This window comes from Pristis pectinata, chromosome 1 (assembly GCF_009764475.1).
Source record: "Pristis pectinata isolate sPriPec2 chromosome 1, sPriPec2.1.pri, whole genome shotgun sequence".
Lineage (NCBI taxonomy): Eukaryota > Metazoa > Chordata > Chondrichthyes > Rhinopristiformes > Pristidae > Pristis > Pristis pectinata.
Genome location: NC_067405.1, coordinates 125,838,126 through 125,865,115, shown reverse-complemented (window position 1 = coordinate 125,865,115; position 26,990 = coordinate 125,838,126). Strand labels below are relative to the sequence as shown.

The following is a 26,990-nucleotide window of genomic DNA, read 5'->3' as shown; positions in this document are numbered from 1 at the left end:
TTGCAGTCAGTTGATTTTGATTGATTGTGGTTTGTTCTTGTACAAACTTTTGATCTTCCAAATGTTATGTGCAGCTTGACTGCAGAACAATTGCCTGGGAATTGTCAAATGCAATTTTATTTTATGGGAGCTGTAGCTTGAACGTAAGACATGGACGACAGATACAGTTTCTTTCTTTGATATTGTTAATTCAAACTGTGATAGCCAATTACACACTTATTGGAATTATGTTTTTTTTCCATCTGCCAATGTACCTAGACTGGTAGACTCTCACATTGCTTCCAGATAAACTACTGGATCTATGTTATCATATACCTCACTCACATTTTGTTTTGTTTCTACTGCTTCATTAGAAAAAAGAACCCTCAGGAAGCAAATCACGGTTTGGCTAGAACATATTTGCTTACCTGAAATAGTTATGCCAGCTGAGATGTTGCACCATCGCATCCACTTCAGCAAGGTCATTAATCTTGAATAGCTTTATACAGGTACTATATTCATGATTTTTAATTTCTTGAACCAAAATTTCAGCATTGTTCAAAAATTTTTGTCATTTCTGTAAATAATGTACAAAAATAATCACACTGTATGTTTATTTTGGTGCTTAAGTATAGACTTGAGCTTCTCAAAATTAATTAAAAATATAGCCAAGTTAGATAGTATATGACAGAAAAACTTCTCAGAAGAAAGGATATTTGCGATATCTATGCCATGATTTTATTTTAAAAAGATTATTAGTTTCCATGATTGAATTTCATGAATTAAAAAATGACAACATTTCAAAAGTACCTAATTTTAGCAGTAAAGCACTTTGGGACAGTGTGATGTTGTAATGAAATTTCTTCATTTTTGAATGTCAGAAGATTTTCCTTTATAAGGAATTTCCTTTACAAAACATAATTTGGCTGTTGGAAATCTGAAATAAAAGAGAAAATTATTAAAACTCCACATCAAGTCAGGCAGGATCTAATGGGCGAGAATTATTTATTTGCAGGGAATTCATATTTCATCAAAACAGGGATCTGAATTTGTTTTTAAAAAATCACATTGTAATATACAGAGGAAAAAACGAATAACCTTTATATTAGCACCTTCCACCATCATGAAATCCATGATTTTTACAAATGTTGTATGCTGCTATACCTTGAGGGAGAAGGAAATGAATTCCACACTCATGGAGCAAGGGACTAAGTCCTCCCTAATGTAGCGGGATGTTCCAAATTGTGAATTATTGCTAAGAGTCCTGACACATTTAATCCTATTCTGTGGTTGCATTTGAGTCTACTACATGTGGTATATCTTGGTGAAGATAAAAGAAGCCAAATAGCTTCAAGGATTACCCTTCACTAAGGTGTACATAACTGCACCCCAATAATCCATGATGAATAGGGCCCTTCTCTCCATCCACCTCCTCCCAAAAGAAGATGTTCTTTGCTAACCCTTTCTTCAGTGTGCAACATGAGAAATGGTAACAAATGCCTTTATATCATGGAGCAAAAGGCCTTGGCTACAGCCTAGAAGTCACAGTCTTTCTTCTACCACATCTCCCCGTGGTTTACAGAAACTGCATTAAAGTCATTAAAGTCTAAACCACAAACTCATTCTTAAGAACCAAGCATCCTACAAATCAGTACCAACAAGTTTCAAGCAAATGACGTTTCCTTTAAATAACTCAAGTAAGTGGTAAGTGGAGCAGGACTTCATTCTGCAGCTAAATTTTGGAGTCTTATGAGATAAACATATAGCATTAGTGATATTGTTGAGGTCCAATTTGTCAGATCAGCATTGCTCGAAGACTTACACCATGATTTGCCTGCATTCATATAAACACCTTTCATAGCAGGCTAATGACATGAGTCACTCAACAATTATGCATGTTCCCATCGCACAGCAAATCAACACCTGTAATAAAACAATGGGTGTTATGGATATGAACTTTTTGCCCCCAAGAAAGTCCTTCCACATTCCCAGAAATAGTTTTGGAGCAGTACAGACATAATCCTGGGAATCCACTTGATTTCTAGGTCACAATCAATTCAGAAAAATCAAAATGAAAACTGGAAAACAGCAGATGAAATACATGTAGAACAATTTAAATTATACATAGGTAAAATTTTATAATCAACTAATAAATTCTGGCTCATGCCTTGCATATCTTCAATAATATTTACTAAGCAATAAACACCATTCATAACTCATTATCTTTACAAATTATGATCTTGTTATAATACCATTCACATAATATCAATGCAGTCTTCTACATCTGCAGTCTTCTAAACACTTCTTCAAATGTCTTATAGTTTTCTTCCTCTATGACGATTGTGATTAAAATGTCACGCTGATTGCACAGATAATATTGGATATCTTGCTGAATATTATCAATTGATGTCTAAAATATTTTATCCCATTCAGTAGCCTGTTATATGAGTATAGCTTCTTATTTCATATTCCATGTTTCCTTACAACATAGAATTAGGTCATTTGGCCCATCGAGTAAATGCCAGCTTCCAGAGTAAAATCCCAACAATCTCACTCTGCAATTTATTTCCCTACAACCACCTACCTATGCTGCAGCCAGTTACAGCAGCTGATTCATCTAACAACTAGCATAAGCACTTTGCGAAGTCAAATTCTGGTAGGACATATAGAGTAAATGGCAGGGACCTGAGGAGCGTTCATGTACTGAGAGACGTTAGGTGCAACTCCATATTCCCTGAAAGTGGTGACATAGGTAGATGGGTAGTAAAAAAGGCATTGAGTATAAGAGTTGGATCATCATGTTGCAGCTGTAGAAAAGATTGGTTAGATCGCACTTAGAGTATTGTATACAGTCCTGGTCACCAGACTACAAGCAGGATGCGGCAGCAATAAAGACAGTGCAGAAGAGATTCATCAGGATGTTGCCTGGAATGGAGGGCTATAGTTATAAGGAGAGATTGGACAGGCTGGATTTATTCTCACTGGAACTTTGGAGACAGAGGGGTGACCTTATAGAAGTTAATAAAATTATGAGGGCATAGACAGGATAGTCAGAATCATTTACCCAGAGCAGGAGAATTAGAACTAGGGGGCACAGGTTTAAGGCGAGAAGGAGAAATTTTTTTACACAGAGTGGTAGGTGCCTGGAATGGGCTACCAGAGGTAATTGTGGAAGCAGATTTAAGAGGGTTTTAGTTAGGCACATGAATATGCAGAGAATGGAGGGATATGGATCATGTGCAGGCAGAAGAAATTTAATTTAATTTGGCATTGTGTTCAGCACAGACGTAGTAGGCTGAATGGCTGCTTTGTGCTGCACTGTTCTATGTTATAATAGCACCCAGGATCAGGATTCAACTCATGTACCTCAAACAGTGGGGCAACAAAAATGACTGCTGTGCCACCGTGCTGCTCAATGTGATGGGTTATAACCAGTTTGTAACAATTAGGAGTGTCATGTGTTGATATTGGGGCAAAGTAAACAAAGCTTTATAGATAGTGAAGACCTTTGCCCCTAATAGTTCAGCATACAAATCTTGAGATATTGGCAAAGGATTGTTACTACTCTATTGAACACCTTACAATCTCTGCATAAACCGATGGCAATATCTACCTTGGGTACCACCATAATGGGGGCATTTAATTTGTGCCATTTTCTCTAATAGCTGGTGTCACTTCACTTATTTAACTCTTCTTCAACCTGAAATTCCAGCACAAATGGCAATGGGATAATGGTTTGCAGATGATCCAAAAACTGGTGGAGTAGTTGATAGTGAGGAGGATAAGCTTTGGCTTCAGAACAATATTAATGGTTAGTAATTTGAGCAGGGAAATGGAGTTTAATCCTGAAATGTGAGGTGATGAACTTTGAGTGGACTAATAAGGCTAGGATATATGCAAAGAATCTTATTTATACTATCCACCTAGAGAGGCCTCAAATCCTCACCTCTTGGTTGCCTTTTTACAATTTGTGACAGACTCCTTTGGAACAGTTATAAACAAAGTCTCTTTGGAGTCAAAGGGATGTTGGAACTTTAGAATTAAGCCAATCTCTCAAGGTAAATTGGATAATTCATATCTGAACCAAACAAATTTATTGTACTTTGAGGCTCCATTGATAACAGATCAGCTATTTGGCCTACTAATGGAATCGGGAAGTCTCTATAAACATCATCTTCAAATATCCATCTACCAGCAACTTCCACATTCTCATCACTTTGTGCTAAGAAGCTCAGCCTAAATTATTTATTTGATCTATTAGTGGCTTCTTATCTTTATACTGCTTTGTTCTAGACTCACCCACAAATGGAAATGTTTCCTCTGCATTCACACGATTAAACATTTCCATAACTTTAAAGACTTCAATAGATTAAAGATTTCTCTAGTTCCTGACAGTTGTATCCTTTCAAGATTTTGGTAAAGATTGTGCAGTTTTTTATTGGCACTCTGTTCAATGCTTCAATTTTCTTTTTGTTGTGTGGAGACCAGAACTGCACGGTGTGTTCCAAATATGGTTCAACCAATTTCTACATGATTTTAAAATGGTCTGGCTGTTTCTGTGTACTGTTGCAATTAAAATTAATCCAATTTTTATTTTGCATTTGTCATCAGCCATGTCTGTATCAGGGTTTGCATGTGTTGATATCCCCAGATCCTTTTCTCCTCCATTCAATCTAATTTTTAATCTTCCCAAGAAATTAAAGGTCTCCTTTCCCACCTATCATCATGAACCACACCTTGCTTCACTATAATGAATCTCATTTATCGTTTATTCTAATGTACCCTTGCATTTATCCACACCTAATTATGGCCCCCATAATTGGAAATTTTGACAGCCTACTTCCAGTTTATGAATCCAAATTGGTATTAGTATTGGTTTATTATTGTCACTTGTACCGAGGTACAGTGAAAAACTTGTCTTGCATACCATTTGTACAAATCTATTCATTACATGGTGCATTGAGGTAGTACAGGGTAAAACCAATAACAGAATACAAAGTGTCACAGCTACAGAAAAGTGCATTGCAGGTAGACAATAAGGTGCAATCATTTATTTGTATGGTAAACTATCATGAACCCAGTCCCGTGGGAGTTGGCACTGTCAGCAAGTGTGAGACAATTTTATTTTGACGTTGGCAGGGTAAGGAACAACCCACTGGCAGTACCAAGGAAGGGCATAACCAGCAAAGAGGAAGGAACAAACTCCATTTGGATTAAAATGAAGAACAGCGAGAGCTCAGTCACACAACTAGTATTAAACTGCAAATCACTGCATAAGGAAAGTAAATGGAGGAAAAAGTGTGTTGGCATATAATTGGTAATGAGTGGGGTAAATAACAATTATAATCATTCAGATTTACAATTAATCCCAAATAAAGTGGCTGGCAAAGGAATGAAATAAGATATAAAGCTCCTGTCTGACCTAAAATAATAGATTAAAGATCTCCGCTTGGTCTTTTATTTTCCAGAGTCGCAACTTGCTCAGATATTAATACCGAGTAAAGAAAAGACTGGATTAAAGCCAACAATGAGCGAATGTCCCAAGAAAGGTAAAAGGACAAACATATTATCAAAGTAGTACAACAATACGCAACATTTCAATGCGAAATCAACAGCTTTCATGAGAAATATATTCCAACTGAAAAAAATACCTGGCCAAGATCAGTTGACATGGATAACAAAATGAGGATAAAAATTAATCTACGGGAAAATCCCGATCCATAGTTCATAAATAAAAGATTGCAAGGTGAGCTTGAACGAGAGATTAAGACCATGTAAAGAGACGGTGAATATAAGATTAAAATATCAACGAATATAAAAAGTAATAGTAAAAATGTATTGGTATATAAACAACGAAAGGAGAATTAACAGGAAGGGGGTCATGGATAAATTCACGGGAAATGAAAATGAAGTTCCTGATGTCCTTAAATACACCAGGCGAATTCAACTCTTTTGTGATGCTGAATTTGTTACTTGCTTGAGTTTCCGCTGTTTTATGTTGTTCTGATACTATTAAAAAAGACGTACCATTTTCAGTTCTATCCTGATGAAGGACACAATCCAGAGCCAATAATCTACCCTTTTCTAGCTCCTGGTGCAGGGTCTCGACCCGAACTGTCGACCATCCCTCTGCCTCCACAAAATGCTGCTTTACCCGCTGAGCTCCTCCAGCACTTTGTGTTTTTGCTCCAGATTCCAGCATCTGCGGTCTCTCACCAAACCTGACACGAAACTAATCGGATCCTCTCGAGGTAAAATTAACATCATTTGTCCTTAGTTGGTGTCATCTGTCAATGATATTTGCAGCAAGCAAAGAAAGAACCTGAAGGATTGATGGCTTTTTAAAAAATCACGTGCTTCATCTGATCACATTCTTACCTCCCTGGACAATATTTGGGGGATATAGTAGCCACATGAATTTAAAGACAGATAATAAATCACGTTTTACATTCATAATCTATCGCAAAACTGAGAAAGCAGCCACCATGAACAGGGGAATACTAATAAATTATTTGTGTATTTTACACATTTTACACGTGTGTCCATATGAGTAAAAAAGAAATGTGTGACCAATCCAATATAATTTACAAATTCATTCGTTCTGAGTTACATCCTTGATTTGCCTAGAGTTTGCACAAGTCCGAAATATATTAATAAGTAATATTTTCAAAAAAGTTATTATCCTGCTTAATTAAAAACAAAATTGAGTAACCACAGATTTCTGGAGAAAGAAAGATGGAAAATCGACAGGAACAGTATTAGCTACTACTTTCTCTGCCAGAAAGTCAGGGAAATTTAATTTCAGCTGATTGACAGTTTCCATAGAAACAGCTAGGTCTTAATCCATCTGGACCCACCCTCCGGAAAAATTGACCAATCACTAGTAGAGAGGACGACCCGATTCTACTGCAGAGTGGGTCGCCGTCACGTTGAAAACACACAGATCCATCCTGGGAGATAGTCATCTGCATGGGGGGGCAAAACCTGATCGGCTAAATCTAGCCGAGAAAAGAAGGCTTTGGGGCGTAACGTGGGAGGGTGGGGGAAAAGGAGAATCATGTCTTCCGCTTCCAGCGAAATCACCAGCACAATTGAGGTTAAAGAGGAGAACGCCAGCCTGCAGCCAAAGATCAATGCATTGGGCTCTCCAGCCACTCTGGAGCCTGAAGTAAGTGCACTGTCTGCAAACCCGGAGATTACGGAGCAGGTTCCCGTTGAACTTTTAACCAACCCCGCGTCGGCTCTGACTTTCTCTCCGGAGCAAGTGGCGTGCGTGTGCGAGGCTCTACAGCAAGGGGGGAACCTGGATCGCTTAGCCCAGTTTCTCTGGTCTCTGCCTCCTAGCGATCTGCTACGTGGCAACGAAAGCATCCTAAAAGCACGGGCTTTGGTGGCCTTCCACCAGCACAGATACAAAGAACTCTACAGCATTCTGGAAAGCCACAACTTCGACGCGTCGTGCCACACTTCGCTGCAGGATCTGTGGTACAAAGCCCGGTACACAGAAGCCGAGAAGGTCCGGGGCCGGCCTTTGGGGGCCGTGGACAAGTACAGGCTGCGCAGGAAGTTCCCCTTGCCCCGTACCATATGGGACGGCGAGGAGAGGGTCTACTGCTTCAAGGAGAAGTCACGCAACGCGCTCAAGGAGCTGTACAAGCAGAATCGCTACCCTTCGCCGGCCGAGAAGCGCAACCTAGCCAAGATCACGGGACTCTCCCTCACCCAGGTCAGCAACTGGTTCAAAAACAGGCGCCAGCGGGACCGAAACCCGTCGGAAACGCAGTCGAAAAGGTGAGGCGGTAAAACTTTCCCAACTTCTCCCGGTTCCCGGGGGCGCTTCCTAAATGCCACAAAATGGCGCTTATCTAGTCCTTTATTTTCCTACCTCAAAAGTTACAATGGATCACGCCGGAGGATCGTTGGAAGTGTGCGGTGTGTCTGTCTCAAACCACCTCCCCCCGCCCCCCCCCCACCGGCCCAGCTCAGCCCGCGGGGTCAGTGGGCAGTGCGGACCGCTGCCCCGGGAGGAGGGCGGCAGACGAACTGCTGAGGGAAGTGTTCTGCCCTAAAACAAAAAAAAACGAGACTGAAGAGAACAAAGAGGTCATTCGTTTCTTCTGTGTAATCCTGTTTTGTTTTTCTTCCTAAAAAGATAGAAGGCACCGAGTGTGTGTGAGCCAGCGCCGGTTATTTTTGGTGTTTTTAAAGCTGCTTTGCAGCATGGCCGGGCTCTTGGCTTTGTTTTGAAACCTGAGTCTTTCCCATTCGGCTCGAATTTCAGCCGAGTTCACTTCTCCGCACCAAGTTTGCTCCTAATTCTTTCATCCCACTCCTTCCTGCACTAGGTCACATCTCTCATAGAACACTTTCTCCGCCTTTTGCTTTCCCCTTCCACTGGGAGATGGGAATTGAGCTGATTCCATTTTTTGTTTTGTTTACCCCCCCCCCCTTTTTTTGTGAGGGGTGTGTGTGTGGGTGGTGGATCTAACCCAGTGTGGCGGATTAACGTTCGTTTTTCCCTGTTCCATGAAGTCGCCGAAATGCTTTGTATTTAAGGGGTGAGTGCGCACCTGGCGGAGGTAGTGTCGAGCGACAAGTTGGAACTGTATTCTTTTCAAATGGTGATGTAAGAAACTGCTGCAGGGCATTTGTAAAGTAAACGAGGTAAAGCACGCCTTTGTACTCGATCAGCACGGCATGCAGTTGTGTAGGAAAAGTCAAATTCCACGAATAGGAATTAGGCTTCTGACTCATGGGCCAGTCTTGTCTCTCTTACTGCTTTTTCATAAAGGTACCTGGTGCAAAACACCCACACATGGAATCAGGGAATCATTGGTAATGATTCGGGAAAGAACTACTCAGTTGCAATCTTATTACATTGTGAGACCTAAAGGTCACAGGGGTCCATAGTGAGTTGCACTGTTGGGATTGTTTGATCGCGATGGCGGGAGAAAGCAAGCCCTCGAAGCAAAGGGAGCGCTTGAGATATTCAAGCACATAAAGAATAAGTGGATAAGAGAGAAATACGGATTCAACAGTGATCGGGCACCTCAACAATTGTATTTTCAGCACCATCCTATTTACAAAATATTAAAAACATTTAACTGATAACTGAAAAAACAAACTGCGAGTCCGTAACGTAATAAGAACTTGATGGAAATACATCAAGGAACAGTAAGCATTCCAAAAGATAAGTCATGTTTACATTCAGGGTAATGCACTTTGTCATTTGTGGTCTCCAAATCATAAAGAACGCAAGAATAGTCAGTTGAAAGCCTCCGTCCGTCCATAATGACAACACGGAGGATGGATTCTTTTATTTAGACAGATCAGCTGCACACTCAAAAGAAGAATAGTTCCAAATTTTCATAAAATAATCCAATAAACTAACAATCTGGGAAGCAATCCACTCTGAAACATAAATGTAAATTTCTGAAATGATATAGTAGAGACAATGATGCATGATCCACTTCAAACAAAACATTGTATCATGACTGGCTGTAAAAATAGAAGCTGTTGCTTTTGATCAACTATCAAATACTTATCCAATACCTTTTTGAAGTATTTGTTTCTTGGTGCATCTCCTAAAATTAACGAAGTTCTATTAGATAAATATCAGAGCAGAAGAATTATTGGTGCAGATATCAATCTGCATGTTTTTTAGCAGAACCTTGTCATTTATTTTTAAAGGGATAAATACTACCATAAAAGTAATGACATATTAAAGTGTATATCTATTACTGTTAGCTTTTAGCTACTTTCACGCTGAAATCTCTGTAGGTCATATTTTACATACTGGTAAAAATAAATGAGGAATCCAATTTACCGAGAACTTGAAATGGTACCTGCTGATTAGCAGATGGGAAGGATGTTGCTCATCTCCTATCTTGCCATAGTACAACAAAGGAGGTTGTTCATCCTGTTGCCCCTTTTGAAGAATGATCCATTTATTCTCATTCCTTTCAATGCTTCCCCATATCCCTGCAGTTTTGGATATCCTTTGGGTACTTAAACAATTTCATGTTGTAAGCCATTTTTGAATGTACTCACCATCCTGTCAGGAAATGCATTCTAAATCCTAACCGCTCAAAACAGAAAACCTCTTTGTTTGTCACCTCAAGCTCTTTTGCCAATTATCTGAAATCTAGTTATCTATCTTGCATCCTTTGAAATGGGTGTAAGGTTGATTACTATTAGTTGTCAAAATGTTTCGTTATTTTAGACACCTGTAAGACCTCCAATTTCTGTTCTGAGGAAATATCCATCTTTTCTAGAAAGCCACGTAACCATTATCCTTCATTTGTTGAGCACCTCCCCAAAGCCTTTTCATACTTCCTGAAATGTTTTGCCTATAATTGTTCACAATTGTGTCTACATGCACTCAGCATAACTTCCTGGTCATTATACTTTTTGTCTCTATTTCTAAAGGTGAGATTTGGGAATCTGGGGACTTCAATTTTGACATCCCACATTTGTAGCTGGAGCCCAAGAATCTAGTGCAGTACTGAAGGTTTGATATATTATTGGAGATGTTGCCTGCCTTTCAGACAACAAGCTGAGGTCCCATCTGCTTCTTAGGTAATGTTGAAGGCAAGAAGTGTAGTTTTTGCCAGTGTCCTGCCCAAAGTTTATTCCTTCCTCAACGTTCACTCAAAGTTAGATAATTTATGTTAAGAAGCTCCAAGGATATTCATATTATTATTGTGGATGCTTATTGCATGTAAATTCATTGCATTTCACAAGTACTTGTTGGTTGCAATGAACCTTGGAAAACTGTGAATGCTATTAGGCAGATGAAGCTGCTCACCAGCAGGCAGTTCCATTGAGAACCACCAGTTGGCTACGTTGTGTGCAGTTCATCCGTTATATGCTGTCCAGTTCAGCTGGACATCTGACCTGCTGCTGCACTGCTAGACTCTACACTGAGTTCAGGGGTGGAGCTCAGCCATACTGAGCTGAGGGGTTGGATGAAGTTCACACCTGGTCCCTCAGCTTTACGCCAGGTCTGGACTGTGACCCCATTCATTTTTCTTTATTTGCGGTTTTAAATTAATTTCATTCACTTGCATGTTTTTAAAATAAATTTATTTAAAAATGATTTGGAACCCTTTGAACATTGTACGTCTCTAAATCTCAGAAACATTTAAAAGTTGAGAGGTCTTTTATGGCATCGAGTTGTCAAAAGTACATTAGCACCATCATTGGGTGGGGAGTGGATCCTTAGGATCTGCCACCTGAGGCCTAGTCGCTGCTCACAGACCATTCAACTTATTGGAACATCTGCAGCCAAACCTCCAGGAGAATGGCCCTGGGATGCTGCAAAAAGTGCCATTGTGGGAATGGTGGAGGGGTTGAGTTTGGGCACTCTACAATTACACAGTTGTATCATTCACAGAGAATGGATGTAGCTGCAGCCTCAGAAAGCAAGCCCTTATTTATACATGCACAGAAAGCTGGCATTTATCATCAGACAAAGGAGAGTCAGTGGATGTTCTTTACTTGGATTTTCAGAAGGCCTTTGACAACGTGCCACACATGAGGCTGCTAAACAAGAAATGGGCCCTTGGTATTACAGGAAAGGTACCAGCATGGATAGAAGATTGGCTGACTGGTAGCAGGCAAAGAGTGGGAATAAAGGAGGCCTTTTCTGGTTGGCTGCCGGTGACTAGTGATGTTCCACAGGGGTCAGTGTTGGGTCCACTACTTTTCACATTATACGTTAATGATTTGGATGATGGAAGTGATGGCTTGTGGCCAAGTTTGCGGATGATATAAAGATAGGTGGAGGGTTAGGTAGTGTAGAGGAAATGGAGTCTGCAGAAGGACTTAGATGGGTTGGGAGAATGGACACAAAAGTGAGAAATGTATGGTCATGCACTTAGGAAGAAGGAGCCAAGGTGTAGACTATTTTCTAAATGGGGAGCGAATTCAGAAATTGGAGGTGCAAAGGGACTTGGGAGTCCTAGTGCAGGATTCCCTAAAGGTTAACTTACAGGTTGAGTTGGTAGTAAGGAAGGCAAATGCAATGTTAGCATTCATTTCAAGAGAACTAGAATATAAAAGCAAGGATGTAATGCTGAGGCTTTATAAGGCTTTGGTCAGACCACATTTGGAGTATTGCAAGCAGTTTTGGGCCCCATATCTAAGGAAGGATGTGCTGGCATTGGAGAGGGTCCAGAGGAGGTTTACGATAATGATACCAGGGATAAAAGAGTTAACGTATGAGGAGCATGTGATGGCTCTGGGCCTGTACTCACTGGAGTTGAGAGGGATGAGGGGGGATCTCATAGAAACCTACCGAATATTCAAAAGCCTGGATAGGGTGGATGTGGAGAGGATGTTTCCATTGGTGGGAGAGTCTAGGACCTGAGGGCACAGCCTCAGAATAAAAGGACGTCTAGAACAGAGATGAGGAAGGTGGTGAATCTGTGGAATTCATTGCCACAGGCGACTGTGGAGGTCACGTCATTGGGTATATTTAAAGCGGAGGTTGATAGGTTCTTGATTAGTAAGGGCGTCAAAGGTTACGGGGAGAAGGCAGGAGAATGGGGTTGAGAGGGAAAAATAAATCAGCCGTGATAGAATGGTGGAGCAGACTCAATGAGCTGAATGGCCTAATTCTGCTCCTATGTCTTATGGTCTTATCTATCCCTCATTGTCCCCCAAACTAATGGTTTTGCTGAGCATTTCAGAAGGTAGTTAAGAGACAACCACATAGGTGGGTCTGGAATCACATATAGACCATACCAGATTAGGATGGCATATTTTCCTTTCCTGAAGGATGTCAGTGAACCAGATAGGTTTTTATGATCACTATTACAGATGTCTTTATTCCATATTTATGAAATAATGTTAATTTATATTTGAGCAGTCAAGGTGGGGTTCAAACTGTGTATCTGTATACTAATCCAGTAACTAAACCATAATGCTTTCATGCCCCTGCATCACCCAAGTTGTTGTACACTCTACACAGAAGTATCTGTGTCCTGTGTACATTTGTACACTTCTCTGTATCAATTTAACTAAAGAGTTATTGTCAATTTTATTATCTTTATTGTTAGTTGGAACGGGTGCTGTCCTATGCCCGCTATAAACTGAATTGTGGTTAATTCTTTTCCACCTCTGGGCCAATCACATTTCATAGGGCCATGAAGGAGGAAAACTTGATCCCGTCATTCTGAGCTTGATGAAGCATTTCTCATAGGACTTAATAATTAATGGTCTGAGTCACTGGATGACCCAGCCTCTCCTCCTTCAGCACAGTATGTTGGAAAATCACTTTATGGTAATTTTAAAACAACATCTATTCTGATATTTGTAAAAGTGTACATTTCAAATAGATACACTTACTGCATGATGTACTCTTGATACAGTATATTTTTTTCTATATATAATTTTCATCATATTTCATGTCTTTAGGGGATTTGAGTGATCATCTTTAGTTTTTAAAATCAAAATTCAATCTCTTTTCTAGGACCCCTTGATAGCGCTGAGTGCAAAACTGAAATTGGTAATCAATATATTTATTTTGGTATCAGATATTATATAAAACGAAGCTGCCATAAACTCATATTATTAGATCTTCAGGTGGGCACTATCAGTTTAGCTTTAGAAGGTAAAGATGAATGCTATTTGTGAATTACAAATATGCTATCGTTCTAATGTTCTGCTAGGACAAAGGATTAAAATTCTATCCGTCCTTGTTATGCCAAGTGAAAATAACTTAAATATTCTTAAAGAATTGCTTTAAAATATTGTTATTAAGTAACAAACATTAATAACACAGTACGTGTAATTTTAAACTTGTTTCTGCAGTGAGTCAGATGGTAATCACAGTACCGAAGATGAATCCAGCAAGGGTCAAGATGACATGTCGCCTCGCCCATTGTCCAATCCATCTGAGGGAATGAACCAATCCAACGTCCATGGTCATCCAGAAGGCATGTTCATGCATCATATTGGGGAACTGAAGCCCTCCCAGAGTTCCTCTGGCATACTACTAAATGGAAACCTTGTAACTGCAAATGGCTCTCCTGTTTTTTACAATGGAAGTTCTTTCATCCAAGGGCCCACCGGTGTCCTTGTTAATGGGCTGTCTTTAGGAAATGCCCAAGCAATAAGTTTAAGTCCAGTAGGAGCCGCTCCAAGTGTGCTGGTTAATAATATTTCAAATGGTAGGTTATTAAAGAATTGCTGTTCTTCAAATAAGATTTTTAAAAAACTTGTCAGAATCATCATTCTGTTCAACTATGACATTCAATCCAAATTCATGTGTTCTCTTCCTAGGCTCTGCTAGTGGCACTGAAATTAAAACTGAAAATGTACATGTCCTTCCCTCTCAAGAAGAGGCGTCTTCAAGTTCTGCAGAAGTTAATCGAGGCCCAACACAAGTAAACCAATATAGCCTCGTGCAGCTTCAAAACTCAGAAAATAATATCCAATTGGTAAATGGAAACATTGGGATACCTTCACTGCAGCTGCCTTCTGTTTCTGCTGCTTCGTCACAAGGCAAGTTGCATTTGCATTTCTTTTTCTGTGATCCAGACAATGTCTTAGTCTGTTCAATATATTTTGCACTCTTGACTCTCAAATAAAACAGCTTAGTTTGATTGCATACTACCAAATGTAAGGTATTAATAATTTTATTGACATTGCATTTTAGTATTGTGTGTGGAAGTGGCACTGTAGAGCTGAGAAGCAGTAAGTCTGACAAATGTAGGCCATATTCATTCCTTAACAGCTGACCAGCTGCATGCAAACATCATCAGCTTACTTAACTGGATTGGTATCTGGGCTGACAGACATGTATATTGTGGAAAATTCCTGTTGAATCTTTGAGCGACTGGGGGCCCGTTTTGCAACTTTCACCTACAAAACAAAAATGCATTGTGGAATTTATCTTTGCAATATGACATTTCCAACAAAAAAGGAAACTTGTGTCTGACCTGTGCTAGAAATGTGATGAGTACAGTATTTGCATGGTGAATACCAACTGCTACACAAAAAAAATTTGGCAGCATTGCTGTTATCCAGTGTGGTTCAGTCACTAAGCAAGGTCACTGGGTGAAAGTCACAAGGCATTGGCAAGATCTGATTCCCTTTTGAAAATTGGCTGTACATCTTGACCTTTGTTCTGTTCTTCACCATTGTGAACTTCAACTTCTGTTGCAGTGGCTCCTTATGCAGGTTTAGCAGACCAAGTTTCCTTGTCTGAAATTAGATCAGAATTGAAACACTGCCTTGGATGTACCAATAATCTTATCAAAGGCATCTGGTAACCTCTCCAGGACCTATCAGAATAAACCCATTTTGTTCTGAATACTGGTAATGCTTAGGTAGCAAGTAATCACTGCCTATCACACTGGAGTGTTGTGGCTGATGACAACCTTGAATTTGATACCTGCTCTCTGATTTTTTTATTTCCTTATTAATCTATGGGAAGTGTGTGTTTCTGGCATTCATTGCCCATCCATAATTGTTCTTGAAGTTGAGCCACCTCCTTGAATTGTTGCAGCTCTTCTGATAATGGTACGCCCAGTGTCGTTGGGTATAAATGAAGCACTGGAAGATCAAGGTCCCCATGAATGAGTCTTGCATAGCTCCTGAGAACCAGCTGTAGTGCCAGTAGCAAATGACAGTGATGGCTGAATGCAGGCCAACAATAGGGTTTTCATAGGTCTAGTACTCCCTTCCCCAGTCGACAGAGCAGCACTGTTGGCAGAACGCTAAAATAAATGTTAAACAATTGAGCATGCACAATTATTCTGTATCTGTATTTGTTAAAACTTAATTCCTGGCACAAAAATTCTATAACGTAAACTGTGTCAATTTATGGACTTGGTTTGTTGAGTTCATTGTGAAGGAATTATCTTAATAAGAAAAAGATAAACATGTCCATTCACAGAACCTACCTGTTGTCTATTTAAACATTTAAGAAATCTTTAAAAGAGCATTGAATTAAAATAATTATATTGTTACTGTACTTTAGCAACTTCTTCCAGTGTGCAATTGGAACCAGTTTAAATATCTGGTCACATGAATGAGTTAAAATGAACACCAATCAATTGGAAGTGTGAACAAGAGAGTAAGAATGGGCATGCTCATAAGAGTCTAGCGTCTTTCAATGTACAATAATTATCTTGAATAACTTTGTAATATGCTAGTCTTCCAGGTACCAGATTAGTTTACTGCTCTCAGGGTTAAATTTTATTCAGTTCTAACTTGATCTGTACTAACATTGAAAGTAATAATTCGGAACAGGACAGCTGTTGCACGAACTCATCTAACAGAAGCTTTTCCAGCCCTTGAGGCACAAATAAGGGAATTTTTCCTACTGTTTGTAATTTACATTCAGTTTAAGTTTTTAGTCCCTTCTTACTGCATTTTCTTTTGTTTTGTGTTTCTAACCATTCTCCCCAAGAAATTGTTTTATTTCAGATTAAAAATCTTACAGATTAAACTACCATTTAAGATTATCTTCATTGTTCTTTCTTCCTTTTCCTTTCCTACTCACTTTTTCTTTACAAACTCACATTTTTTTTCCCCTTCCACCCCCAAAAGAGAAACCTAGGAGTACAGGTACATAGTTCACTGAAAGTGGCATCGCAGGTAGAGTGTTTGGTATGCTGGCCTTCATCACTCAGAGCATTGTGGAGAGGAGTTGGGATGTTATTTTGCAGTTGGACAAGACATTGGTGGGCCGCACTTTGAGTATTGTGCACAGTTTTGGTCAACCGGTTATAGGAAAGATGTCATTAAGCTGGAAAGAGTGCAAAGGAGATTTACGAGAATATTGCCAGGACTCGAGGGCCTGTGTTACAGGAAGAGGTTGGACAGGCTGGGACTTTATTCCTTGGAATGTAGGAGACTGAGGGGTGACCTTAAAGAGGTGTATAAAATCATGAGGGGCGTAGATAGAGTGAATGCACACAGTCTTCTTTGGAGGGAAAGGGAATCAAAAACTAGAGGGCATAGGTTTAAGGTGAGAGGGGAAAGATTTAAAGGGGACCTGAGGGGCAACCTCTTCATGCAGAGGATGGTGTGCATATGGAATGAAGTGCCAGAGAAAGTAGTTAAGGCAGGTACAATAATGACATTTAAAAGACATTTGGATAAGTATATGGATAGGAAGGGTTTAGAGGGATACAGGCCAAATGTGGGCAAATGAGACTAGCATAGATGGGTACCTTTGTTGGTATGGACAAGTTGGGCTGACTGGCCTGTTTCTGTGCTGTATTAATCTATAATTCTATGAATTTATAATAGGAATTTGAATGTTGGAGGAAAACATCATTGCTCTCTATTTAACAAGTCCATGAGTTGGATAAACTGGCACCCCCCCCCCCCCCCCTTATCTGCCTTCTCGGGAGATTAGGGTGGATTTTTACAAAAGATTTTCTTGTCAGCCTCCTTCCTTCCATCCTATTTTCCTTTTTCTTGATGTTCACAATCTTGTCCTCTATCTTGACTTTACAGTAAACCTGTTTACTTTCCAACATAAAATGTCCTATTTCCACCTCAATAACTTCACTGTCCTCATCTCGCTATAGCTGAAGTCATCATCCAGATCATTTGTCATCTCCAGACTCAACTGTTAACGTTTTGCTGGCTTGTGTCCCATCCTCTGTAAACTGCAGCTCCTCTAAAGAATCACTTGTTTTTATCCAATCATGCATTTAGTTGCATTTGCCTGATGTCCTAGTTTTTATAAAAAATATATTTTAGAAGTTTGCTTTGATTCATTCATCACAGGCATGGTTTGACTTGCCTTGCTATCCATCAAAACTGCTCACCAGACCGGGATTATTCAGTGCCATCCATATCCTTGCATCCCTCTTCCATGCCCCTCCATTCTTTGACAAGTGGGAGGAAGTTGTGAATTTCTAAGATAAAGACCTGCCTGGCTCAGTCTTCTTCCTGTATGACCACAAAGCCAATTTCTCCCCCACCTCCCCACATCCACCCTAGTTTCTATCCTGTATTTGTCTGTGTCCATTCCAAGCTTCTCTTGTCCATGTGACACAACTCTCTCTGTCCTGACCACATATCACTGAACTGTTGATTATGCAACTTCTCTTCCTGGCCCCTGTGCCTGCTAATATTTTGAATGGTTCCCTCCTGACTCTCTTTTTAAAATTTATCAGCATCATCATCCTCAAAGAAAATAATTGACACCTCTATCCTTGGAGGTGGGGGGGGGGGGGGGGGGGGTGGCAGGTGGTGTGCAGAATGTTCACTTTGTCAATTCCATTAGCTGTTCAGATTGTCATCTCCAAAATCCGTATTGGTACCCTCCACAGTACCATCCTTCAATCACTGTATTGTGGTTTATAACTTAGTTGGACTTTGAAGCAACCCAACATATAATCACAAAGTACACAAGATCACAAGACAAAGGAGCAGAAGTAGGCCATTCTGCCCATCGAGTCTGCTCCATGAGCTAAACTAAAACTATTTCTATCTAGCCCCAATTTCCGGCCTTATCCCCATATCCCTTGATACCTTGACTAATTAGATACCTATCAATCTCCTCCTTAAATGCCCCCAATGATCAGGCCTCCACAGCTGTATGTGGCAAAGAATTCCATAAATTCACTACCCTCTGGCTAAAGAAATTCCTCCTCGTTTCTGTTTTAAACCGGTACCCTCTAATTCTAAGGCTGTGCCCTCTAGTCCTGGACTCGCCCACCAAGGGAAACAGCTTAGCCACATCTACTCTGTCCAGTCCTTTCAACATTCTAAATGTTTCTATGAGGTCCCCTCTCATCCTTCTGAACTCCAGTGAGTACAGTCCAAGAGCCGACAAACGCTCATCATAAGTAAGCCCTTTCATTCTGGCAATCATCCTCGTAAATCTTTTTTGAACCCTCTCCAACATCAGTACATCCTTCCTAAGATATGGGGCCCAAAACTGCACACAGTATTCCAAATGAGGCCTCGCCATTGCCCCATAGAGCCTCATCAACACTTCCTTACTTTTATATGTTATACCTCTCGAAATAAATGCCAACATAGCATTCACCTTTTTTACTGCCAATCTGACCTGGTGGTTAACCTTTAGGGTATCCTGCACGAGGACCCCCCAGTCCCTTTGAACTTCTGTACTTTGAATTTTCTCCCCATCTAGATAATAATCTGCCCATTTATTTCTTTTTCCAAAGTGTACAATGGCACATTTCTCAACATCTTTGCATTTCTCAGTCTGTCTCAAAGCTTTGACGTGACCATCTTCATCAATCTACTGAAATTTGTTCTGGTTCCACTCTTACCTTTTTGGTCATTCCATGAAAACATCCTCCAGTGTTCCTGCTTATGAAGCCTCCCAGCAATTTATCATTGGACCACTCTCATTTTTCTTCTACCATGCTAGCTCTTGGAGTCTTTCTCTGAAGATGTATATACATTCCACTTAATTTTTCTGGTGCTTTTATTGTCAGTCTATTTACGCAGTATCTATTTGAGGATTACTTGTAATTTCACCCAAGTAAATGTTAAAAAGACTGAAACTTTTACCTTCAGGTCCCAAGGCAAACTCCATTCCTTCTTAACCAGTTCCATCCTGCTCTTTGGCTGCTGTATCAAGCAAACAGTTCACAACCCCAGTCTATAACCTGGCCTGAATTGAGCATATGAATCCATATCCTCTCCTTCACCAAGACCACCTATCTCCATTTCCTTAAAATCACTTCCACCCCACCCCCCCATCACTCATTTTTATCCACAGCCAGAACTCTGTCTTTTTTTTAATTACTTACAAGTTTGAATATGGTCTCTTGTCCTGTCTCCCATATCCCACCTGTCACACACACAAGTCACATTCATCAACCACCCCTTGCTCATTGTCTAACCCGTGCACTCATGAAGTTCTTCCATTGATGTTCTCAGATATTTTTATATTATATACTTTTTAGTTTGTATTTCCTACAACATAAAGGGAGGCCATTCCACCCATTGAGTATGCTGGCTCTCAGCAATCCAATCAGTCCCATCCAGCACTTATTTCCCTGTAACCCATTCTCTCACATATACCCATGAAAGCAGATGGTTCTTCAACCAGTCACCTCCACTAGGGATAATTCGGAGTAACCAATTAAACTAACAAGCAGTACATATTTGGGAGAAAATCGGAACACCCTGGGGAAACCTACTTGGTCACAGGGGCAATGTGCAAGCTCCACACAGGAAGTGCAAGAGGTCAGAATTGAACAGGGTTGTTGGAGATGGTGAGGAAGGTGCACAACCTCCTGTGCCACGTTCCTGTGTATTTGCTTTTAACTAGCTGTTTTTTATTTTGCTTTTGGTTGCATTTTTTTAAATTTTGGCAGTCAGTATCCTATTTCATTCCACATGGACAATCAAAAACAAATAGAATTAGGTGGGAATAGAGGGCAGTGACATATGAACAGTATACAGAGAAAAATTCAGTCACCCTTTCTAAAACTATGCACCCTGTCCTTTTATTTGTTTAATATCTTTCTACTTCCAATTATTCTTATGTCAAGTTAATACAGTGCTGAAAATAGTTTAGAAAGCAGAGAGATGGATTTGGGGGCAAGGAAGCATGGGAGTTTCCCTGTAGTACTAGCTGAAGAGTACTAGTAGTGCTAATGAGGTACCAAACTAAGGTACTACAGCCCCACCGTTAGTGAGGGAATGTAATTACAGTGTGACAAGTTTACATAAGGAGTTTCCATTTTAATTTTGGACATCAGAATCTGCAGTGGAATAGCTGACACAGAAATGTAGTGTGACAATAGACAGTAAAGTTTTGTGATGAGAGAGTATATAAGCCTAGAAGTTTGATAATGCAGTGCTGCTTTCTTTAGTGCAGTGTGATTTTTAAAAATGGACTTTCTGGGTCAAAGTGAAACAATTCTGGGTTGTTTCTTGTCATTCCAAAAATTTGGTTGTGCACTTCCTAGAATATTTCACCACTACTTTACCTGAATCAATATGCATCAAATAATTTCATTCCATGTGCAATGCTCCTTTTGCTGAGTGAATTAGTTTGTATTGTTCTGGGAGTGCCTGCTGGGCACTTGAGAGTTAACAAGCTTGTAATAGTTCTCCACTGGACTTGGACCTCACTAACATAAGTACCATTATTTGTTTTCTACCCTCCCTGACACGTCTTGGTCTCCTACACTCTAAGGAATAAAGTCTTATATCCAACCTCTCCCTATAACTCAGTCCCTGGCAACATCCACATGAATCTTTTCTACACTACTTTCCAATTTAATAACATTTTTCCTATAGCAGGGTGACCAAAACTGAACACAATGCTCCCAAGTGTGGTCTCTCCAGCATCTTGTACTACCACACCATAACCTCCCAACTGCTATACTCAATGCCCTAACTGACATTACAACAGGTTTGGAAGATCTTGAAAGACACTGCACTTCATTCCTTCTATCAGTTTTTAATCCTATTGCACTTTATTTGATTGTTCAATCTTTTCATTTCCAGTGTTGCACTGCTTCTAACACAGGCAAATTTTGAGTTTTTGTTTCACTAAACTATTCATACCCGCTGTACAATGTAGTACGTGTACCATCAATGACAGCAACATTAGATTTTCCTGTTATAGCCCAGCTTTTTATTTCTGCTAAAGATCTGACAGCAGGAACACAGTCTGGCAAAAACAAAATTGGCAAGTAAGATCGGGGGCGGGGGGGGGGGCGCGGTGGTGGGGAGGACGGGGAAGAAAGGATGCTACTGTGGTTTTTTTAATGGAGGAACCATCTACAGAGCAGTCACTAAATACACAACTTCAAATTACCATTTCCATGTTTATTTGTCTTTCTGCTGGTTTGGGGTTTACGGCGGTATTTGAGTTTATGTCCTGCTGAAGTAACCGCAATGCTAATTTGCTTTTGAAAACATAATTGCCAATTATATGACAGCATGTCTTTTTTATGTAGAATGAAATAAACAATGGATCTAAAATTGTTACTGTCTGGTTTTAACAACACAATTGTGTGCTATTGTATGCAGTAATTTTAAAAAGTTGGTTATAACCCAAATTTCATTCTGAGTACTTTCTTTACATAAAGTATATTTGTTTCTGGGAGTTTTTTCAATGGTCTTATTGCAGTTTTGTTTAAATGTGCATTTTATTATCCCCTCCAGTTTAGAAGAATTGACTATATAGAAATAAATATGGCACCAACATTGTACATCTTCATAAATCAGGACATTATTTACAGATTAAATAGGGTACCTCTTGTATATGTTTTCACAGTGGGTTATTATTACATGTACACTTCAATATGATTTATACTTCATCCTGTTTTACAGGAAACATTTTGATAACAAACACATCTGATGGAGGAACATTCCTAAGTGGTACTGCAGCCAGTCTTCAACAAGGTAAGGTTTTCTTGGCTGCCACACTCCCACCTAATGCAGTAATGTGTGCATTACCTAATTCAGGACAGGCTGTAGCTCCAGTCAAGCAAGACACATTGGAAGGGGGTCTTATCTTTTCTCAATTGATGTCAGTGAGTGGAAATAACCAACTGAATATTAATACATCTACTGGGAATCAAGCTGTTACAACCCTACAAACGCAGTCGTCATCCCTGGTAAACACAGGCCTGTCTCAGAGTCTGCCTTTGACTTCTTCAACAAATCTATTGAATACATCAAATACCTTAAGCTTCAGCCTCACAGTGAGTCTTCCACTATCAACAACTGCACCTCTAAATTGTGATCAACATTTGCCATCTGCTGTCACAAATGCAGTTCCTGTGTCGATGGCCAACAATGAATATGTTACACTTCAGAACTGCAATCTACTCTCACACTCCGGCCAAGAGACTGTAACTGAATCTAATGTTGGAGCTTCTGACATTGGAGATAAACCCAGAAATCCCATCACTGAGGAAGCACATGAATACAGTAGTGGACATGTGTCAGTACTTCACCCCCCGGTAAAAGAAAACTACTTGGTAGTTTTAGAGAACAAACCTAGCAACCATCTGACAGTGATGGACTCTAAATCCAAATATGTTATAAATGATGTGGTTAATAATGTCTGCAAAGAACTAGAAACTGAAGAAAAAGAACTAGCAAAACTTCAAAATGTTCCCATGGATGAAGATATCAGTGATTTATAACAGCTTACAGCTATGCAGCTAACTATTATAAATTAGACTTTTTAATAGTTTCCGTCCTTGCATTAAGGCATCCAAATACAGAAGTGTTTTTGTTAGTGAACTTTATCTACTTCATAATTTAAAAAAAAGCTTGTGGATGGATCGAAATAACTGAACATTGTCTGTTACGCATTTTTACTGGAGTCTTGAGAATTCTTAGTTTTAAGTTGGTATTTATTTTTCCAAAGTATAAAGATGGCATAAAACTCATCTAGTCAGTTAAACTCGAGAATACAGTTTGGTTATTGTTTTAAAAGTACATGTCTATATTGATGTGTTTATTATTTTTGTGTCTATCAGTTGTTTTGTATGCATGGTTTGATATCAGTCTGCCATCAGCAAATGTTAACACTATATTTGGCATTTCCAGTACACTGTTCACTAATTGACCCAGATGCTTTTATTTTAAAAAAAACACTAGTTACCCCTCTCCAGACAAAAGTAGAAAGAAATACTCTTCAAATGTAATTTATTCTCTGCATATTTTCAAACAATTTTTCTTAAGAAACTACCCAAAACATATAATAGAAAACATATTTGACATTCTTTTGTATGACTATTAACTGACAATCAACATCAAAGCTATCACTACCATTACAGTCTAAAATTTTATCTTTAAATGTCCTGAAGTCTAATAAGTACTGTGAAAATTGACAGGAAGTGTGCCTTTCCTGTTCATCTACCTGCACAAAATACTAATGTAGATGGGATGTGTGGAAAAAGTGACTATCTCAAATTGGTACTAATCCATGAAAAATCCAGGGAAACTGTTTTTATTCATTTTTACTTGCATGTGATTAGTTCAATGAACTACTTGAATCTTGGCCAGGAATTTTTTTTTATGGTGTTCCTGTACATTGATTTGAGTGCCTTGACATCATTATTCACCTGGGGTTACTCAAAGCTGTCATTATTAAGCAATCAATATCAAAATTAAAAATAAAAAGACTTTGTGCTTTACAAAGTACCACCTCATCTACTCCGTTGCAGTCCAGTAATTATCTGTTCCATTACTGTGATGCACAAGTGCCACCAACATTCACACTCACATTCAGTCAATTCCTGCTCTCTATCAACAAATATCGGATTTTGCAGCATTTTAAGCTAATTTCTTTTTATACTTCAAATATTTGTTTCTGATTTACTTTTATTTATGTATCATATTATACATGGAACTTAAAATATATAACAATCCATTATGCACAGGTTAGCACATGATTTGAACTGTTAGGTTGCAATAAATTAAGAATTTCAGATTATGTTCACAATCTGGTTGAGCTTTCATGGTTTATATTATATTCCCCAATCATCAAAGTGCTATAGCATTGCAGTGTTCCTGGTCGACACTAGTCACTGAGTCAGAAAGATAAGTCAAGATGCTGCTTTGTTGATTCATATCTCTTCAGTCTTCTTTTCTGAGAAGCTTCTGCTAATCATGTTACCCAGCGAACAAAATCTAAAACATAACATTCTATACTATAAAAAAAGGTAATACTGTGGGTATACTCATAACATTAACCTTGAGGTGAACACCTTCAGCTTTGCTCAGCCAGTTTAATGATGTCCTTTTCAACTATTTGAAATGTTGCTACTTTGCAATCTACCTACCATTCAGAGAAACACTTTAATGTATTATCAATTTTTACCAGGTAACCTGATCCCATTTCAAAAATTCAACAAGCATGGTACTAAACTCAACTTTAATTCATGCTATTTAGTATGCATCTCCTCCTCACCAATATTATGGGATTGTATGTGCTGCAAGCCATGTTGTGGTCACTACACATAAAGCATACCAGTATCTTACAAATTTAAACTTGCCTTAATCTGTTGCTGTTAGTTTTTAAACTATAAAAAATTGGATTGTTGGTACAGACCCTTCTGACTTCCAACTACTTGAACCTTCCCCCAACCTGCGTGCCTTAGTTTTTTAAAAGTGAAACAAATATTTTGTTTTTGTGAAATGGAAATCCTGTAACTCTTTATATATGCATTTTAAATTTATGCAAGTATGTTCATTACCTTAATGTGCTGTTTTGCATTCAGTGCCTCTTTGGTTTTAAATATATTTTAAGAATGTGAGGCATTTGAAAACCTGTCTAACTCATTGCAGTAAATAGAAAAAAACTATTCTTCTCCAAGTGGGAATGAATTGTAGCCAAGTATGATTTTTCTGGAATGTGAGAGCCTGCCTGTATGTTGAGACAATCTTCATATTATTTGGATAAGAATATTTTTATATGAGCATAAAAGTTTCCCCAAAGCGAATGACAATGTCAGCAGGAGGTTTGAGCAAAGTTTTTAATGATACTCACGTTGTATTTTAAGTTTTGTTTTTAAAATTTTAAAAGCTTTATCAAGGTATCAGTTTAAAAAAAACCTTATTTTAAAAAAAACTGCTGTGTAGATAGTTTAAGGAGGAAACTGAACAAGGTTTCTTACCTAAGAAATGACACTCCATATTTCTTCAACTATAGCTAATATTGGGTTTGTGTACTCCAACATCAACCTAACAGCTGGTAAAGTAATGTAGCCTGATTTGCCTAAAATCTTAGTCACCTCTTTTCAATTTATTTTTTGAATTGCTGAACTTTGAAACATGCAAGGTATGAGACAGTGCATTGTGTACTCTGTATTTTTTTGTTCTTATTCTAAATGGTTCTTGCAAAGAAAAACATTTTGTTCATCCCTAAAATAATTATTGGGGTGTGGAGTGGTAATGTATCACTGCGTCACCTCCTTATCTGACTGCACATGAAGAAAAGTAATGTCTTTTTTTCTGTATCTAGGAATTTGTTAGTTAATGTTTCGTAGCTTACTCTTAAGGGGTACTAATTTAAAGGGAAGGTTTTATTAGCCATCGCAAGTTATATACTTTGATTTCAAGTCTGTTTTACTGTACTGTAGATTTGGCATGAAGCTTTATAAACGTTTTAAATTGTGTATACATAGACGTAATCAAACCAGTGTGAGGGATATGGATAGCTAAAACATCTATACTGCACTAACTTCTTGGTGATGGTACATTGAGCATGTATTAGTGTTTTGTGTTCACCCTTATTATACCAAAGATATTTTAAATAATAGTTTTGACGTATAATCTGGTTTGTCTATACTGTTACATGACCTTTGTTTATATCCTGAAATGATTTGAGCTTATTTTTCTAAACACTGTACTCAATGAACTTTATATTTATACATTTTGTGTTGTCTTTTGTTTTATTATATTGCATTGAATGAATGTTCTTGATGTATGAATTCAGAATTTGGACCAGAATGTTGGCTGGTTGACTTAACTTTTGCATAGCCAGCAATGACCATCATAGTATCCTCCTATCTCAATTGTTAACATGACAAACAAAATCCCCTCCTTTCTTGAGCATGGTGGTATATGATTTCATTGTCAACAGAAGCCCTGTAGCAGTTTCCCAACTTCATATGGGCTGGAAGCCCTAACGAACCATTGAGGGCATTATTCCAAAATTTGACGAGTCCCTACAAATGCATAAATCCAGGTGGGTTCATAGGTAGTAGGGAAAAGCTAGAACTCTGGCAGTGTAGCTTTCTCACTTTTTATTCTCCGTGCTGCATCAAATAGTGGGCCATACATACTGCAGTTGGGTCTGCCAGTAGTTGTAAGGCCCTACCCCACCACTGGTGTATTGGGGGTGATATGTAGGGCTGTCCTCATCACTGCTGTGAATTAAGTAAATTAACAGAACACCATGCAAGGATTGAATCAAATAGTTTGCCTCAGTATTGTGCTAAGCAGTGCATTTAGCCACTGGCATGTTGGTACTGAAGAGGAGAACTTTTAAATCAGAATGATGAATGTATTGTAGAATTATGTTGTAT

The 26,990-nt window shown here is 39.0% G+C and overlaps 2 protein-coding genes across 2 annotated transcripts in view; one reads left to right on the top strand and one right to left on the bottom strand.

Moving 5' to 3' along the window:
- Nucleotides 1-8,000, bottom strand: part of mnat1 (MNAT1 component of CDK activating kinase) — a 107,529-nt gene extending 99,529 nt beyond the window's left edge. Inside the window, exons 1-3 of the mRNA XM_052025122.1 lie at nt 7,865-8,000; nt 790-916; nt 408-556 (exon numbers count right to left, since the gene is read on the bottom strand). Of these exons, the coding sequence (XP_051881082.1) occupies nt 408-442 (35 nt within the window). The 5' untranslated portion in view covers nt 443-556; nt 790-916; nt 7,865-8,000. The remainder of the gene's footprint in view (nt 1-407; nt 557-789; nt 917-7,864) is intronic.
- Nucleotides 6,941-26,635, top strand: LOC127575285 (homeobox protein SIX4-like). Its single transcript, XM_052025052.1, is given in 4 exon segments — nt 6,941-7,770; nt 13,795-14,202; nt 14,204-14,487; nt 22,276-26,635. Coding segments are annotated over 4 exon segments (2,247 nt in total). The 5' UTR covers nt 6,941-7,036; the 3' UTR covers nt 23,097-26,635.
- The last annotated feature ends 355 nt before the right edge of the window (nt 26,636-26,990 follow it).